At 38.5% G+C, this 18,164-nt stretch overlaps 1 protein-coding gene across 6 annotated transcripts in view; it reads left to right on the top strand.

Annotated features, from left to right (window-relative positions):
* Window positions 1-975: 975 nt before the first annotated feature.
* The window catches only part of NBEAL1 (neurobeachin like 1), a 165,186-nt gene continuing 147,997 nt past the window's right edge, over window positions 976-18,164 (top strand). For 4 of the 6 annotated variants that reach the window (XM_055398718.2, XM_055398716.2, XM_088828228.1 and 1 more), the window contains exons 1-3: window positions 987-1,124; window positions 1,548-1,665; window positions 1,984-2,253. In XM_055398718.2, coding sequence (XP_055254693.2) covers window positions 2,203-2,253 — 51 coding nt within the window. In that variant the 5' untranslated portion in view covers window positions 987-1,124; window positions 1,548-1,665; window positions 1,984-2,202. Of the gene's footprint in view, window positions 1,125-1,547; window positions 1,666-1,983; window positions 2,254-18,164 lie in introns of all 6 variants that reach the window. The other 2 variants (XM_055398714.2, XM_055398715.2) reach the window with 2 other exon arrangements.

The following is an 18,164-nucleotide window of genomic DNA, read 5'->3' as shown; positions in this document are numbered from 1 at the left end:
AACCCAGTCAATCCTAAAGGAAACCAGCCCTAAATACTCCTTGGAAGGGCTGATGCTGAAGGAAGCTCCAAATACTTTCGTTGGCTGATGCGAAGAGCGGACCCATTAGAAAAGACCCTGATGCTGGGAAAGATCCAGGGCAGGAGGAGAAGGGGGCGACAGAGGGAGAGATGGATGGATGGTGTCACTGACTCAATGTACATGAGTTTGAGCAAACTCCAGGAGATGGTAAAGGACAGAAAACCTGGCAATGCTGCAGTGCATGGGGTCGCAAAGTGAGACACGACTCAGCGATTGAATAACAGCCACTACCAATCTCATGCGTCTTCCCCTCTCTTTAAACCCCTCCAACCCCATCCCGCGCAAAGTTATCTACTTATCTCTAGTGAATGCTGCCGTTTTCCTTTTGTTTCTTGTCTTGTAAGAGCAAAACCCTTTTGAAGCCTTTTGCACTTGACACTGAGCGACAGCGAAAGTTTGACACGGGGTGGCACGGGGCTTTGGCACAAACACGATTAATGGAAAGGATTTTGGGGGTGTGTGGGAGCAGGTGTATGTTCTGACGACACACTGCCCCGACCAATCCCCTTTTTAGAAAAATAAATCAAAATGAAATCCCTTTCAGTTATCACCGTAGGGTTCCCTGCCCTCAGATGACCCCCGGAAATGACGCCGACAGCCCTACGCTCCGTCTGCCAGTCGGCAGCAGCGGCGGGCGGTAGACGTAAGCACGTCTGTCCTCCAACTCGTTCAGTTCGGGGAAGTCTATACAGAGCTCCGCCAGGGACCGCCGCCGGGTCTTCAGGAACCGGGTCGACTGAGACTGCGCAGGTATGCAGGGGCGAGGCATCAGATAATCCCGCCCCTTCCAGCCTTTGCCGCCAATGAGCAGTTAGTGGCCCGGGACGGGTAAAGCCTTACAGGCCGGAATGATTAGCCGAAAGGGCAGTCCCGCCCCTGGCTCCTCCCAGCCCTCGTGCCCCGCCTCGACCCGTCACCGCCCCGCCTCCCTCTCCCGCCCGCCTGCCTAGCTGCGGGGTGACACGGGGCTTTGGCTTGGGAAGGGGGCGAGGGAAGCGATTTAGACGTCGGCTTGGCGGAGGCGGCGGCACAACCCCCCCAATGTGAGCGCGGTGATGGGTAGCGGGTCATAGGGAGTCGAGGGCCGCGTGGCAGAAATGGGAGGGCCCCGGGTCCTCGGTGGCGAACGCGCGCTAGAGTGAGGGGCGGCCGTGAGGGGGCGAGGTTGACCGGGGCGTGTCCCGGTGCGGTCGGGAGGGCGTGGATAGCGGGTCGGGGGACGCCCTGCTCTTCTTGTCTCCTTTCCAAAGCTTCTCTTGCAGCTTGGCACAAATTAAGTTTGCCTCCCTTTCGGTTGTCTGGGCTGCGGGGTGGAAATTTAAAGATCCCCAAAACACTTGGAGCCTTTCCCAGGGTGTTTTCCTTGTTGGTGCGTGTGTGCTCCTTTCTTCTTACTGGATGGAGAGGTAGAGAGGCTAGGTGGGCTGGTCGACCTTTACTGAGGATTGTTCAAACAAACAAACCAGGAATTCTTCACCCTCCTCCCCACGCCCTGCCCTGCAACACAACAGCAAACATTCCCAACAAGTTTTAAGAAGCCGACTGTAAAATTCTGAGGGATTCTATGTCTGCAATGGATCAGTAGTAAGTTGTGCTTTTTCTTAAGTTTGTAGAAAGTGTATGAGTGGCATTTTTGCTGCTTATTATCATTGGACAGATTTTTTGTTATAAGTACTCATATTTGAGTTCTGTCCAAGGGGATTCTGACTTTATGTTGATATGAAATACTGCATTAGTTGTGATGTTTTCCTGAAACAAGTTTCTGTGAAATTCAGTCAGTTGTAAAAGCTTAGCCTGTTGTTCGTGGACGTGAGGTAGATAAATTTCTAGTTCTGATAAACCTGCAGTTACTATTATAGCCTCTTTTTAAAGCAAATCCTTGCATGTTTTTCTCTTTCACAGATTTTTATAATTATCCAACGACCACTGGTGAAGTGGAGTAACTGCTGAAACTGAATTTTATTGACCAGAAGGCAGTCCATTTGTTCCACTTCGTTTTGTTTAACCTACTGCTTTGAGCTTTACTGTAACGGCTGAAAAACTTGGAAAATAAAATGAACACTCTATGGTCTTGAACTTTTTTTTTTGAGGAAAAATTAAAGTGCCAGAGTGAAAGCCAGAATGGCATCTAGAGAGAGACTCTTTGAACTTTGGATGCTTTATTGTGCAAAGGTAACTGCTTTCCTTTTTTATTTCTGATTTTAAAATACTTTGTTATAAAATTTTGTGACCTGCCTTATCAGCAATTTATTTAATGGATAATGGCATATTTATTCCCAGTATTGACTTTAAGAACACGGAATTTTCTTTTTTCCCACTTTATCAGATTTGAACAGACAGTATTGGCATGCTATTAAAAACTGTAAGGTGTGGTTTTAATTTGTCTTCAGTGATCCTAAAATTATATAAGTAAAATTATGACCTTTGAGAAAAGTAAAATATTTGTACTTTTGTTTGTGCTAGTTTTTCCTCCCACACTTTGGAGTAAAAATAGAGATATTTTTATGAGAAGAGAATTAAGCATTTTTCTCATAATTAAACTCTTAAAAGATTATTATATAAAAAGGCTATTGATTTGAAGTGGTTACTGTAAGCTTGCCCTGGTGTTAGCACCTTTGTCTCCCTTGATCCTCACAACAGTCTTGGGAAATGTGTATTGTAATTACCCACTACCCCCCCCCACCCCCCGCCTTTTTTTTTTTAATGAGAAGAACTTAATGATGCAGAATTTAAAGGGGTTAGTGAGAAGCAGCCCCTTCTGCTTCTGAATATAGCTGGGAAGTCAGCACTGCCGATTCAAGTCTGTGCTCTTATCTATTATGACTCCTCATTATTTTTACTTCAGTCACTCAAAAATTATTTTTTTTCTTTTCATCTTTATGTGAATTTTTACATATTAGTTTTGATTGCATGTTATTAGAGGGGAAGGGTGCTACTTAAAAACATGTTTTTCAAGTGAGGAGCTGCATTACTACTTTGAAGATACTGGCGTGTGTTATAGTAACATCTCTAATTCATTACTTAAATTACTTTAGGTCTCTGTGAAGGTCTCAGCTTCTGTTTCTGCACTATCTCTTAGGGCTCCCTTTCAATACTTTGAGCTCTTTAAAGAACAAGTTATTCTTTAACAGATGATCTCAGTTATCTTAATATTAAATATTAGAGCTCACACTGGAATTTTCGGTGACTTCCTGGTTTAGTATTTCTTACTGAAGGACATATACTTTGAAATATTTAATATGGATTTTTGAAATAGTTTTTAGTGTTTTGTAATTTAATGCCAGAAATGAGTTTTTTAAAATAGACCACTCTTCCAATAAAAAAGGAATCCAATTCATTATTTTTGAAAATGGTCACTAACACATGTCAGCCAAAAATTAAAATGCGTTTTACATTTTAGTATGTGTGCCCAGTAGTTTGAAAATGACTCCTTTAAAAATCCATCAAACTTACTAGGTTTTACACTTTAAGAATGACAAAAAGTAAATGGAGTTACACTGTCTTACTAATTAGTCATGTTTCTAGGTCGAGTTCATGTTTATTGAAGGGACACTGTGCTTATTGAAAAGATAGTGCAGTTTTGTTGACATATGCAGAATTTTGTTTTTAATGACTTAACATAAATGTGAATCCTTACTATTTTATGAGAATGTTTGAGTAATTATTGAAGCCCCTTCGTGGTCAAATTTTGAAACTTATGCTTGGGCTGGAAGATCAATCCCATTTTTATATTTAAGATATAAATCACTTATGCTCTTAATAAAATTGTAATTTTTTTCAGCTGTTTTCATAAATCATTATTTAATGATTTTATGTTTCAGCAATTCATGAATAAGCTCTTGTAAGCCAGACAACAACTTTCTTTTCTTTCAACACCTTGAATTCAAATAGCTTCCAAATATGCATCGTAGATTTAACTCTTGCTTCCTAGTGTGGATGATTCCCTAATACCTGGTTCTTTGTGGTACTGTCTTCTAGCCTTACCGCTCTCACTCTAGCACACAGCCCTTCAAACCACCTGGCTTTCTCTTTTTCTCTTGACTAACATTTAGCCTTGCTTTTTACATCTTTGATGGGCTTTCTGACTACTTCAGGACTGCTCAGATCTTCTTTTAACTTGGCTCGGACTTAGACTTCTTTTTGGGCTTGCAGTTGTGGTGTCTAGTTTTGGCTCTGCTGCTTTGTTTTGTGACCTTGCTCATGACTTATCTCTTTGGGTCTCAGTTCTCTTATTTGTCGAGTAGTACTGTGTATACAAGGAGAATTCTTGTCTAACTCACCATATGATTTTCATTTGACTTTCATTTGTTTTGACCTCTGTGGGACAAGGAGCTTTTTTTATCCCTATTCTGTGGATTATCATGTGATACTTTTTAGTTCATCTTTCTTTTTTAAACTTTTATTATGAGAAATTTCAAACCGGCATAAATAGAGAGGGTACTGTAGTGAACACTTTCGTGTCTGTTACTATTCTTCAATAATTATCAGTTCATATTCAATGATGTTTCAGTTATAAGCCTCCCCTACCCTTCTCTCCGGGGCTTCCCTGGTGGCTCAGAGATTAAAGCATCTGCCTGGAATGCAGGAGACCCAGGTTCGATCCCTGGGTTGGGAAGATCCCCTGGAGAAGGAAATGGCAATCCACTCCAGTACTCTTGCCTGGAGAATCCCATGGAGGAAAGAGCGTGGTAGGCTACAGTTCATGGGGTCACAAAGAGTCGGACACGACTGAGCGACTTCACCGCCACGACCCTTCTTTCCACCCCTGAATTATTTTAAAGGAAATCCCAAACAACGTATCTGATCCATAAATTTTTTAATTGAAGGATAATTGCCTTAACAGAATTTTGTGGTTTTCTGTCATACATCAACAAGAATCAGCCATGGGTACACCTATGTCCCCTCCCCACCCAACCTCCTTCTCTTCTCCCTCCCCATCCCACCCACCCTTCAGCCTGTCACAGAGCCTCTGTTTGAGGTCCCTGAGTCACAGAGAAAATTCCTATTGGCCATTTATTTTACATATGGTATTGTAAATTTCCATGTTACTCTCTCCATACATCTCCCCTTGATCCATAAATATTTAAACATATATCTGTAAAGTAAGAACTCCTCTTAAAAACATAATCTCAGTATAATTCTTTAAATCATCAAATATCTAGTCAGTTTTCAAATTTTCCTAAGCTTCATAAATGTTCTTATTTTCCTATTGTTTGTTTGACATAGTATTTAAACAAAACATACTTGTATTTTACTGGAGATTTATCTGTGAAGTCTTAATCTGTGGGTTCCCCCTCACCACACTTTTTATCCCTTCTATTTATTTGTTGAAGAAACCAGGTTTTGACATTAAAATTTCCTCAGTTGGGTTTTGCGTGTTGAATTCTCTTGATTTTAATTGTTGGGCTTCCCTTATGGCTCAGCTGGTAAATAATCTGCCTGCAATGTGGGAGACCTAGGTTCGATCCCTGGTTTGGGAAGATCCCCTGGAGAAGGGAACAGCTACCCACTTCAGTATTCTGGCCTGGAGAATTCCATGGACTGTACAGTCCATGGGGTTGCAAAGAGTCGGACACAACTGAACCACTTTCACCTAATTGTTACTTTTGCAGGTGTTTGCACACTGGCAGATCAGTAGGCTTCATTGATCACATTCTGTTTGGTGTGGGGAGGCTAGTATAATTCATGAGTGTTTTGGCCATCAGTGACTTTTGCCTCTACACGTTAATTATTTCAGTAGGAGTTTGAAAAACTATGATATTCCAATTTTATCTTTTATTTATTAGCAGAACATATATATATAAATGAATCCTCGTCGATTATTTGATGACAGTTCCTTAAAGGGAAGTCAAGCAGAATAAATGTTTGATTCTTTCTCTTTGTTTTCAGAACAATACCTTGATTACTAGCATCCTCCCAAGGTGACCAGTTAATTTTCTTGACTATCAAGTTCATCTTCATGAGTAAAATTTAAACACTGTCTTCTGTTTTGCTGCCCTAGTTGGTATTCCATTCATGTTAAACCCTGTACACATACCTGACTAAAGAAGACTTTGAAGATTTATGAAGGTCTGCTTTAGGGCAATATGTGTGGTTAAGACATCTTCCCTGTTTGCCACACTGCAAACCTTGACACAGGTATTCCATGGTGTATTTGCAGTAAATGAATATTAAAATGCTGTCATAATGTTCTGTCTAAAGTGATGTATTAAAGGTTGCCATTGAGCATTATCTCCAGGCCAGAATACTTGAGTGGGTAGCCTTTCCCTTCTCCAGGGGATCTTCCCAACCCAGGGATCTAACCCAGGTCTCCCGCATTGTAGGCGGATTCTTTAACAGCTGCGCCTATCCCTTCTCCAGGGGATCTTTCCAACGCAGGAATTGAACCAGGGTCTCCTGCATTGGCAGGCGGATTCTTTACCAATTGAGCTATCAGGGAAGCCCCAAAAGAACCTCATGAGATTTTTATATGTTTAAATAAGACTTTTATCAGAAAGAACCTTTGGGTAAACACTGCTTGGTCAAAGGAATACTAAAGAGATGTATAAAGAGATCTTCTTCCCGTTAGTCTAGGTTTAGTTGCAAGCCTAAATCCTAGTATTAAAGTTTTTAAAGTAGAATTAAGATAAATCCAGTGTTTGCCAGGTGGGTCCCACATATTAAACTCAATATTTCAGAAAAATTTGGCTAAAAAGCTTTGTAATTTGTTTTTTTTTAATCCAAAGTTTTCAGGTCTAACTTTTCACTTTCTCTTTCTAGGAATAGGATTTGATTGTTAAAAAAATTCATCTTCCTTGTAGGTTATTTATTAACCTCGCATAGTTGTTTTTATATAATCGAGGCAGGATGATTTCTGATTACCCGACATGCCTGTTCTGTATAGAATCTTGCCCCAGTGTATAAGACTACTAATTCAGTTATGTAGTCTGAACTTTTCTTGAGTCCAAACAGGCATCCCCACCCAGGGTCAAGGATTTCATCAACAATGCATTTCATATAGCTCTTGTAAGTTAAACGTTAACTTGGAAACAGGTTTACTCTTGTTCCTGAATTTTAGTTGAGTGGTTAAGTACTTCTTAGCATATTTTTCTGAAGTGTAGAAAGCAGCTTTATTTTTTAATATCTAAAGAGTTTATTTTATCTGTGTTAGGCACCCTCTTATTCCCTGTATCTTTTGACAGTATTTCTTTCCTTAATGTGCTTATGGTAAGAAAGATGGTACTGAGAACAATTTTGTTGTGTACATTATCATACAACATTTTGGAATTCATACATTGGGGAACAGGCATATATGTATCCCTGTCTCAACTGTTCCCCTTAGAGGGCCTAAGGATATATTTCTGTTCAGCATTTATTCTTTTTGAAGTCCTTTAGTTGGTCTCCGAAGTATGCAGAAGAGAAACTGAGTTCTCAGATTCTTTGATAAAGTTGGTTTTGTTCTATATAATGGAAAGTATCAACTGTATTAACTCAGTAAAAGGATACAAAGTGAGTGAAAAACATGTTGAAACCTGTCACTGTGAGTTGAAATTCATGGTTCATTTTTGTCACTAGCTTTTTTTTTTTCCCGAGATTCAATTTACACTGAAAAATTCTGTGAAACTTCAGAATTAGAGCCACGATTTAGTCGCAGTTCTCTTTCTGATTTTAAGGACCCAGATCAGGTTATGTAATTTCTTTATGTTTCAGTTTTTTCATCTGTCAAATGGAAAATAAAGCTATTTTGCGTATCTTCCAAAGTTGTTGTTTAAATGCGTTTTAAGGGTAAGAAATATAAAATATCATCTTTATTAGTATTTAAAGAACACATATATGATCTTGTGAGTATGTGTATCAAGATTACTTCCATTTTGTCTTTATATTGTATCATGATACTGGGAAATATTCTCTTGTTTTAACCAGTAGTGATGAAACTGTGCCCATGAATGTCTTAATTTTTAATCTGTATTTATATTTGCTTTCAAGCTTAGTGCTTAATTATCCTAGTAATGCTTCGGGATTGCTTTTTTTTTTTTTTACTCTAAACCAAGTTTGTTTTGGAACTTGGTGATGCTCCATTTCCTGCTGTTGCCCTTTGTCCTGCTAAATCTGGAATATGACTGAAATAGATAGTTTTACAATGAGCTCAGAGTAAACTTCCTTTTCAGAATAAAAGTTTTGCTTCATAAGGAAGGTAGAATTTAGAGGTGTTTTATTTAGATAAAAAGGCAAATACCTCTTTTGATACATAGGTTTGGAAAAAACGGATGAATACTCTTCTAAATCAGAAAATTATAATTTATTTTTACAAGTTTAGTTATATAAGTGAAGCTTTTGGCAGGATGTACCAATATACATCAACCCTTATAATTTAACTCATTTTTAATAAGTCTCTGGTGTGTGAAAAATGTAGATAGAAACAGCTCTGTTTTCTCTGGCTTAATAATGACTTTGTATATAAGTAAAATGGTGGTGTTTGACTCTGAGGCAAAACAAAATCATCAGCTTAGTAGTATTGGTTATCAATTACATGTTCATTTTAGGAAGTTAGATGTGAAAGAAAACAAGAAATGAGTACTTTTTGTTAATAGAGTTGCCCTTAGGAAAGGAATATTACTAGCTTTGTAGTTTGACTTGTGAACTTATACACTACACTAAAAAGTTGTTAAGATGCATGAAAATTTATTCTTTTCTTTTGAATACCATAATTTAAGTTTCCCTGGTAGAAGATTGAATTGATAGCCTGTCAATGTGTAGATGTGGAGGAAGAGGGAAAAGGAAGAGCCTAAAATAATTTTCAGATTTTTGGATTTTGCAAACTTAGTACTTGGTCATCCCATTCAGCAAGTTAGTTAGTGCAAGTGGACTAGGTTTTCAGGTGAACATGTGAATTTGCAGTGCCTGAGGGACATCTAAGTAGAGAACACCCCCACAAAATGGAGTTTAGAAGGTGATCTATACTGGAAATAAAGATCTGAGAGTTGTCATAGTGGCAGTTATTGAAGAGTTACTTGAGAGTAAGAAGAAAAGAGGGTCAAAGTCAGGGAGTCCTGAAGAACATTATCATTTAAGAGGAGGATAGAGGAAGGAGAGTTAGGAGTTGGAATGGGAGGAGAACCAGGAATGAGTGGTTGCCTCTGAAAGTAGACAGGTATAAAGAAGGGAGTAGTCAGTAGTATCCAATTCCACATAGCTTTGAAGTAAAGCATTATGGAGCATGTATTGGATTCCACAGTTAAGAGATTATTGGTGGCTTTAGCAAAGTAGTTCTAAAAAGAATGGAGAAAAAAGATGTTAAAAATACAAGTCCCTATTTTATGTTGAATTCAACAGAATTAAAATTATGACAGACTGCCATTAAAGTTGTAAATGTTTACTCCTGATTTTTGTGCTCATTTGCCTTTCAAACTTATTCTTAACTACATCTGAGGAATATCAGCATTTTCTTTGAATTTATGTATTGTGACTTAGATTTAGACTGGTAAAATTACTCTTTGGTTGAACCAAAGCATTAACTGGTCCATGCATTTCACAGAGAAGTCATTCAAAACATGTGTATACAGCAGGCATCACTGTATGTGTATACAGTGTGCATGTGTGTGTGTGTTAGTCACTTAGTCATGTCTGACTCTTTGTGACCCCACAGACTATGCCTCTTAGGCTTCTCTATCCATGGGATTCTCCAGGCAAAAGTACTGAAGAGGATTTCCATTCCCTTCTCCAGAGGCATTTCAAAACAGTTTGCTTTTTTTAAAAAAATAAGTGGTTTTGTTTGATGCATTTAACTTAACTACTACATAATCTTTCCTGATAATAAACATTAGAATAGTAGGAAAGATATGTACTATTTCAGCTTATGCTGTCACTGTGAGGCGAGTTTATAAATTTTTATTGAATAATTTTGACTTAGGATTTTTTCAAAATATAAATTTAATTAAGTTTTAAAATATAAAATTTCATTTTTCTAATGAATGAACTTCATTTGAAGGATGAAAATATATAGACTTTCTAATTTTGGTTTATGCTCTAAGAAAAGTAGTAAAGATGTTTTACTGAGTTTAAAAATTTTTTAAGATATGCAAGTTAATTGCAGAAAATTTAGTAAAATACAGATATGCAAAAAATAAAAATTTCATTATTCAGAAATTTTTAGAGTACTTTTATGCATGTGATTGAAATCTGTGTAAATTAGTTAGATTTGCTACTACAAAACATTAAGATACTAAATTTGAAAAACTTCCATCTGACATGAAACTTGAACATTGTTTTAAGCTTCTAAGCCCCATTTAAAAAGTGTCAAAGTTATATTTATTTAATGCCTATGTAGTGATATCCTTTTCCTTTCTAAAGAATTTATTTTAGTCCAGTTTAGCTAGTTTTATTGGATGCCTGGGACTTCCGTGTAGGTCAAACGGTAAAAAATCTGCCTGCAGTGCAGGGGACCTGGTTTGATCGCTGGGTCAGGAAGATCCTCTGGAGAAGGGAATGGCAGTCCTCTTCAATACTTTTGCCTGGAGAATCCCATGGACAGAGACGCCTAACAGGCAATAGTCTTTTTGGGTCACAAAGAGTCAGACACGACTAAGTGACTAACACACACACACGTATGCACACGTTGGATGCCTGCTGTATACACATGTTATTTACTGTCATTTTATCTCTTGAATTTTATATTTTTCCTGTTTTTAGAAATTTGGTCATTTAAAAAAAAGTAAAATATTTTTTTACAGCAGTTTCATGTTCACAGCAAATTGAACAGGAATTCCCTATGTATCCCTTGTCTCCATATATGTACAACCTTCCCTGTTATTGACATCCCACACCATAGTGGTAAATGACCACTTGACTGACTCCAGAAAACACTTGAACCAGGAATGTTTTTACCTGTTCACTCTGTGTGAAACTCCAAGAACACAAAAAGTTAACAGGACATACCTAATATTCCAACATTTAAGATGTTGATCTTTTCAAGCTTTGCTAATATTAACTGAGAATTTTCTGTACTCTACTGATCAAATGTAGCACTTCATTAACCCTGCGTGTGGATAGCTCAGTGGTAAAGAATCTGCCTACCAATGCAAGAGACACTGGTTCGATCCTGGATTGGAAAGATCCCCTGGGGGAGGAAATGGAAACCCACTTCAATATTCTTGCCTGGAAAATTCCATGACAGAGAAACCTGGTGGGCAATAGTTCACGGAGTTGCAAAGAGTTGGACATGACTGAGCATGCACACACAAATGAATAGTTACTTAAAGTCTAAGAAATATCTAAAGTAAAAATTAAAATCTTTCTCACTAGGAGTAAAGAGATGGGAATACTAGACCACCTGACCTGCCTCTTGAGAAATCTGTATGCAGGTCAGGATGCAACAGTTAGAACTGAACATGGAACAACAGACTGGTTCCCCAATCAGTAAAGGAGTACATCAAGGCTGTATATTATCACCCCGCTTATTTAACTTATATGCAGAGTACATCATGAGAAATGCTGGGCCGGATGAAGCACAAACTGGAATCAAGATTGCTGGGAGAAATACCAGTAACCTCAGATATGCAGATGACACCATCCTTATGGCAGAAAGTGAAGAATAAGTAAAGAGCCTCTGGAGGAAAGTGAAAACGTTGGCTTAAAGCTCAACATTCAGAAAACAAAGATCATGGCATCTGATCCCATCATTTCATGGCAAATAGATGGGGAAACAGTGGAAACAGTGTCAGACTTTATTTTTTTGGGCTCCAAAATCACTGCAAATGGTGACTGCAGCCATGAAATAAAAAGACGCTTACTCCTTGGAAGAAAAGTTGTAACCAACCTAGACAGCATATTAAAAAGCAGAGACGTTACTTTACCAACAATGGTCTGTCTAGTCAAAGCTATGGTATTTCTAGTAGTCATGTATGGATGTGAGAGTTGGAGTATAAAAAAAACTGAGCGCTGAAGAATTGATGCTTTTGAACTGTGGTGTTGCAGAAAACTGTTGAGAGTCCCTTGGACAGCAAGGAAATCCAACCAACCCTTCCTAAAGGAAATCAGTTCTGAATATTCATTGGAAGGACTGATGCTGAAGCTGAAGCTCCAGTATTTTGACCACCTGATGCAAAGAACTGACTCATTTGAAAAGACTCTGATGCTGGGAAAGATTGAGGGCAGGAGGAGAAGGGGACGACAGAGGATGAGATGGTTGGATGTCATCACCAACTCAATGAACATGAGTTTGAGTAAACTCCGGGAGTTCATGATGGACAGGGATGCCTGGCATGCTTCAGTCCATGGGGTCACAAAGAGTCGGACACGTCTGAGCAACTGAGCTGAGAGGTCGGTATATTCTAGCTTATTTTTATGCACAGGCCTCTTTTAGAATATAGCTTCTTTTGTTTGTGCTAAAAATGGCTTCCAAATCTTTCCTGGATGTAACTGGCTTTTTATCAGAATTTCCATCAAAATTTTATATCTTTCATCTGTTTGATTGACTGTGACTTCATCTGAGGTCATGCTTTTCCAATTGGAGTCAGTTTCCCTCTTAGATTATAGGATGTGAGACCTAAAGGAAGATGAATGAAGTCATCAGTGATCGCTTAGTTGAAGGGGTAGCATTTGATCAAGGTTTTAAATTGAAACTGCAAGTGAAGTTTGCTCAGTTATGTCCAACTCTGTGCAACCACATGGACTATACATGAATAGTATAATAGAATTCCCCATGGAATTCTCCAGGCCAGAATACTGGAGTGGGTAGCCTTTCCCTTCTCCAGGGGATCTTCCCAACCCAGGGATCGAACCCAGGTCTCCCACATTGCAGGCAGATTCTTTACCAGCTGAGCCACAAGGAAAGCCCAAGAATACTAGAGTGGGTAGCCTGTCCCTTCTCCGGCAGATCTTCTTGACCCAGGAATTAAACCAGGGTCTCCTGCTTTGGGGGTGGATTCTTTACCAGCTGAGCTATGAGGGAATCCCTAGTATTTTAATAGTCACAGAGGATGTTCCAGACACACAAGGGATGACCAAAAGGAAAAGTGATCTTAATATAGATTTAAATCATTAATGTCAGATTGTACCCTGCTGCTCTGTTTTCGTGCATATCTCTGTATTGAATAGCTCCATCTTGCTGCCTGCTGCTGCTGCTGCTATGTCACTTCAGTCGTGTCCGACTCTGTGTGACCCCATAGACGGAAGCCCACCAGGCTCCCCTGTCCCTGGGATTCTCCAGGCAAGAACACTGGAGTGGGTTGCTATTTCCTTCTCCAATGTGTGAAAGTGAAAAGTGAAAGTGAAGTCGCTCAGTCGTGTCCGACCCTTAGCGACCCCACAGACTGCAGCCTACCAGGCTGCTCCATCCATGGGATTTTCTAGGCAAGAGTCCTGGAGTGGCTTGCCATTGCCTTCTCCAATCTTGCTGCCTAATTTAGTGTAATTTTTTGAAGACATTTTGAACAGCAGTTAATCTCAACATCAACAGCAGTTGATGTTGGAGTATCAACCATGCACATACATCTAGTGAAGGAACATCAGTGTGAACAGCTGCGACTAGGGTTGCACAGGCTATGACAAATATGTCATAACAGCAGCCTTTCTGAGAGCAACTGTAAGATGCATTTTGATTTCAGAGATGCCAAATGGTAAAAAATTATGTCTTAGAATCAGAGAAATATAGTATACAAGTGACCTAGTAGTTTTAAAAATGAATGTCTAGAAATAGAAAAGAAGATCCCAATAATGATAATTAAAGACCAGTAAAAAGGATATGAGTTAAGGTAGCTGAAGAGAATTAGAGAGTTGGAAGGAAGATCACAAGAATTCTTTTAGGATATATCCTAGTAAGTCAAGGAGTTGGAAAATATGGAAGGCTGAATAATAATATGAGAAGATTTAACACATATGTAATTGGTCTCAAAAGAAGAGTAAAGAAAGCATGAAATGGATGTTAGTATTTGAAGAGATTGCAGGTGAGAGCTTTCCAGGATTGATGAAAGTCTAGTGAAACCCCCTGAGAAGAATTAAAGCAAATTCCATACCAGTATACATCATAGTGAAACCATAGTGGTTCACCAAAGCAAAAGAAAGAAATCTTAAAGGCTACTAGAGGAAAAAAGAACTGTTTTCAAAGGGATTACAAGTTATCAGCTGATTTTTCAATAATAGTGATTGTAAGGAAAGGATAATGGATTGATATCTTTAAAGGAAAGAGTAATGTAGAATTTCCAACCTAGTGACATTTCTTCAAAGAGGAAAGTGAAATGAAGCCATTTTAGCAAAACAAAAGCAGTTCAATTCATCAGGAAAATATAACAGTTTTCGGTACTATTGTTGTTAAGTTGCTAAGTCGTATTGGACTCTTGGAACCCCATGGACTGTAGACTGCCTGGCTCATCTGTCCATAGGGTTTCCCAGGCAAGAATACTGAAAAGTGAAAAAGTGAAAGTGTTAAGTCCCTCAGTTGTGTCCGACTCTTTGGGACCCCATGGACTATAACCTGCCAGGATCCTCTGTCCACAGGATTCTCTGGGCAAGAATACTGGAGTGGGTTGCCATTTCCTCCTCCAGGGGATTTCCCTACCCAGGGATTGAACCTGGGTCTCCCACATTGCAGGCAAATTCTTTTTGTTTTTTTAAATTTATTGATTTTTTAATTGAATAATTGCTTTACAGAATTTTGTTGTTTTCTGTCAAACCTCAACATAAATCAGCCATCAGTATACATACATATATCCCCTCCCTTTGAACCTCCCTCCCATCTTCCTCCCCATCCCACCCCTCTAGGTTGATACAGGGCCCCTATTTGAGTTTCCTGAGCCATATAGCAAATTCCCATTGGGTATCTATTTTACATATGGTAATGTAAGTTTCCATGTTACTCCATACATCTCACCCTCTCCTTCCCTCTCCCCATGTCCATAAGTCTATGTCTGTTTCTCCATTGCTGCCCTGTAAATAAATTAGTCAGTACCATTTTTCTAGATAACATATGTATGCAGTAGGCGGGCTGAATATTTACTGAATATTTATAAGCCACCAGGGAAGCAAGAATACTAGAGTGGGTTGCCATTTCCTTCTCCAGGACATCCTCTTGACCCAGGGATTGAACCCGCATGCCCTGCATCTCCTGTATTGGAGGTGGATTCTTTTCCGCTGAGCCACCAGGGAAGCCCAGGAAACTACAACAATTTTAAATTCATGTGCACCCCATAACATAGTCTCTAAAACAAGCATTGACAGAACTAGAGAGGAATAAACATATGACAGTCATGATAGGTTTTTTTAAAGGTAACATAGGTTAGTAATTTTTAAAAACACATTTTTCTCAATAATTGATAGAATGAACAGACCAAAAAAAATCAGTGAAGATACTGAAGATTTAAACAATGTATGTTGTATGTTAGTTGCTCAGTCTTGTCCAACTTTTTGGGATCCCATGGACTGTAGCCCACCTGGCTCCTCTGTGGAATTCTGGCAAGAATACTGAAGTGGATTGCCATTTTCTTCTCCAGGGGATCTTCCCAACCCAGGGATCGAACCTGGGTCTCCTGCATTACAGGCAGATTCTTTACTGTCTGAGCTACCAGGGATTGAAACAGTAGGGTTGACAAATTAAAAGGGACTTATGTAGAACATTATACCCATACATTCAAGCATACATATTTACAAAAATGATATGACAGAACTTAAAGCAAGTTTCAGCAAATTTCAGATTATTGAAATAATAGAGTATGTTTTCTAATGAGAATGTAGTTAAGGGAGAAATGCAACTAAGGGACAAATTGCAAGAAGATTTTTTTAAAAGTCACACAGTTTAAAACAAAGTTTTGATTAAAGAACAAGAAATAAAGGAAAATTGGAATTTTTGTGGGGGAGAACTGAATGATAAAAGTACACATTTAGATCCTTTTGGGAAGTACCTATAGCATTACCTGGGAAAATTTGTGGCCATAAATGTGTTAGAGAAAAAGGATAAAACGAAATGAACTAGTCATTTGTGGTAGCCAAGCCTTCAAGATCCCACCTTGTCATATGCATGCCCTTTTACAGTCCTCCTACATTGTATTGGTTTGTCTATGACCCGTAGAATTTTTTTTTTGGTTAATTAATTTATTTTTTAATTGAAGGATAATTGCTTTACAGAAATGTGTTGTTTTCTGTCAGACATCAACATGAATCAGCCATAGGTGTACATATGCCCCCTCCCTCTTGAACCTCCCTCACATCTCCCTGCCATCCCACCCCTCCTCATTGTTACAGAGCCCCTGTTTCATTTCCCTGAGTCATACAGCAAATTCCCATTGGCTGTCTGTTTTATATATGGTACTGTAAGTTTCCATGTTACTCTCTCCCGTTGCGTAGAATTTGGCAAAAGTGATGGTATATCATTTCTGAAATTAGAAAAGACACTGTTTTTTCTACTGTTTCCATCTCAGTTGCTCTCTTTTTCCCTGTTATCATTTACTCTCTGGGAAGCAAGCTGCTGTGTTATAAGCAGCCCTGTGTAGAACCCTATGTGAACAATTGAAGCCTTGCCAACCACCACCTGAGTGAAGTTGAAAGTAGTTTCACCAGCCAGTCGGTCTTTGCTGTGACTGCACTCTGGTTTCTATCTTCATCACAGGTTCGGGAGAAATGCTGAGCCAGAACCACCCAACTAAGCTGTTTTTCAATTCTTGGCCCTAAAAATCTGAGATGATATTTGTTGTTCAAGCTCCTAAATTTAATTTGTTACACAGGAATACATTAATATTATAGATAAATTATCCATTTCAAGAAGACAATGAAAGAATAAAATAAGCCCAAAGTAGAGTGAAGGAAATTGTAAGGGTTTTTTTTTTTTAATGTAAAATTATGAACTTTATTATGTTTATTTTTCAGTTGTTCAGGGAAGTATACGTAAGAAGATTGACAACATTAAGGAATGTGTAACTTTAATAAAATCCATTATTTAACACCTTGGCATGAGTATCATAAACACAATCTGTTTCTGGATATAATTTTAATTAAGAATCTGGAAGTGAGATTGAAAGTAAATCAATAATAGCTTTTCATTCTGCAAATCTTTCTAGTAGTCCTGGTGATATCATAGAAGAATTATAAGGTTTATTATAGAAATTATTCATAATGAAATACTGAATCTAGGAAAAGATAGTTCCAACATCACAGAAGAGAGAACTAGATATATATCTTCTGAAGGACTTATATAACATACCTGTGTTGTATTTTTTGCCAGAAAACCCTTAAATCTGACAATCTCTAGATTTACTACTTCACAGGAAATACAGAGGACTGAGAAACATGTTAAATGACAGTCAGCAAAATCTCTAATGTGAGAAATATTAAATCACAAATGGCGTAGTGTCTTCAGCAAATAAATTAGAGAAAAAAGAAATGTAATAGAAACCCATAGGTTTAAAAAGACTTGAAACATATACCAACAAATTGCAATTTATGGACTTTCTTTGGGTCCTGACTTTATCAGACAGTTAAGAAAGGCATTTCTGAGCAAGGCAGGAAAATTTGAACATCAACTGATGTTAAAGGGCCACTAATTTTTTCAGATTGATAGTATTGTCATATTTTAAAAGATATATTTTATGGTTATGTATTGAAGTATTTGTGGTTGAAATAATGATGTCTGGGTTTGCTTAAAAGTAATTCATTAGAGGATGGGGATATAGGTGAAATATATGTGTGTATCTAACAGTTTATAAAACTTGAAAGAATATGTGTGTGCTCCTGGTGCTCAGTCATGTCTAACTCTTTGCACCCCATGGACTGTAACCTGCCAGGCTTCTCTGCTGATGGGATTTTCCAGGCAAGAATACTGGAGTGGGTTGCCATATTCTTCTCCAGGGGACCTTCCCCACCCAGGGATTGAACCCGTGTCTCCTGCATTGTTGGCAGATTCTTTACCCACTGAGCCATCAGGGAAGCTTGAAAGAATATTAAAACCCAAATATAGTTATGTGGACAAAGGAAGGTGTTCCCTCTGTTCTTACCTGTAACCCTACCCCATAAGAACTTGGTGAATTTATATGGCTCTCATAATCCTATTACTACTAAAGCCTCCTAGCAGAGGAGTGGATATTATGAAAAGGTAAAAATTTCTCATGCTTGAATGTAAT

The sequence above is a fragment of the Moschus berezovskii genome, chromosome 2, assembly GCF_049115385.1.
Source record: "Moschus berezovskii isolate FMDL1 chromosome 2, NW_MosBer_1.0, whole genome shotgun sequence".
Lineage (NCBI taxonomy): Eukaryota > Metazoa > Chordata > Mammalia > Artiodactyla > Moschidae > Moschus > Moschus berezovskii.
Note: the sequence above shows the minus strand (reverse complement) of the source record. Positions and strands in the feature narration are given on the sequence as shown.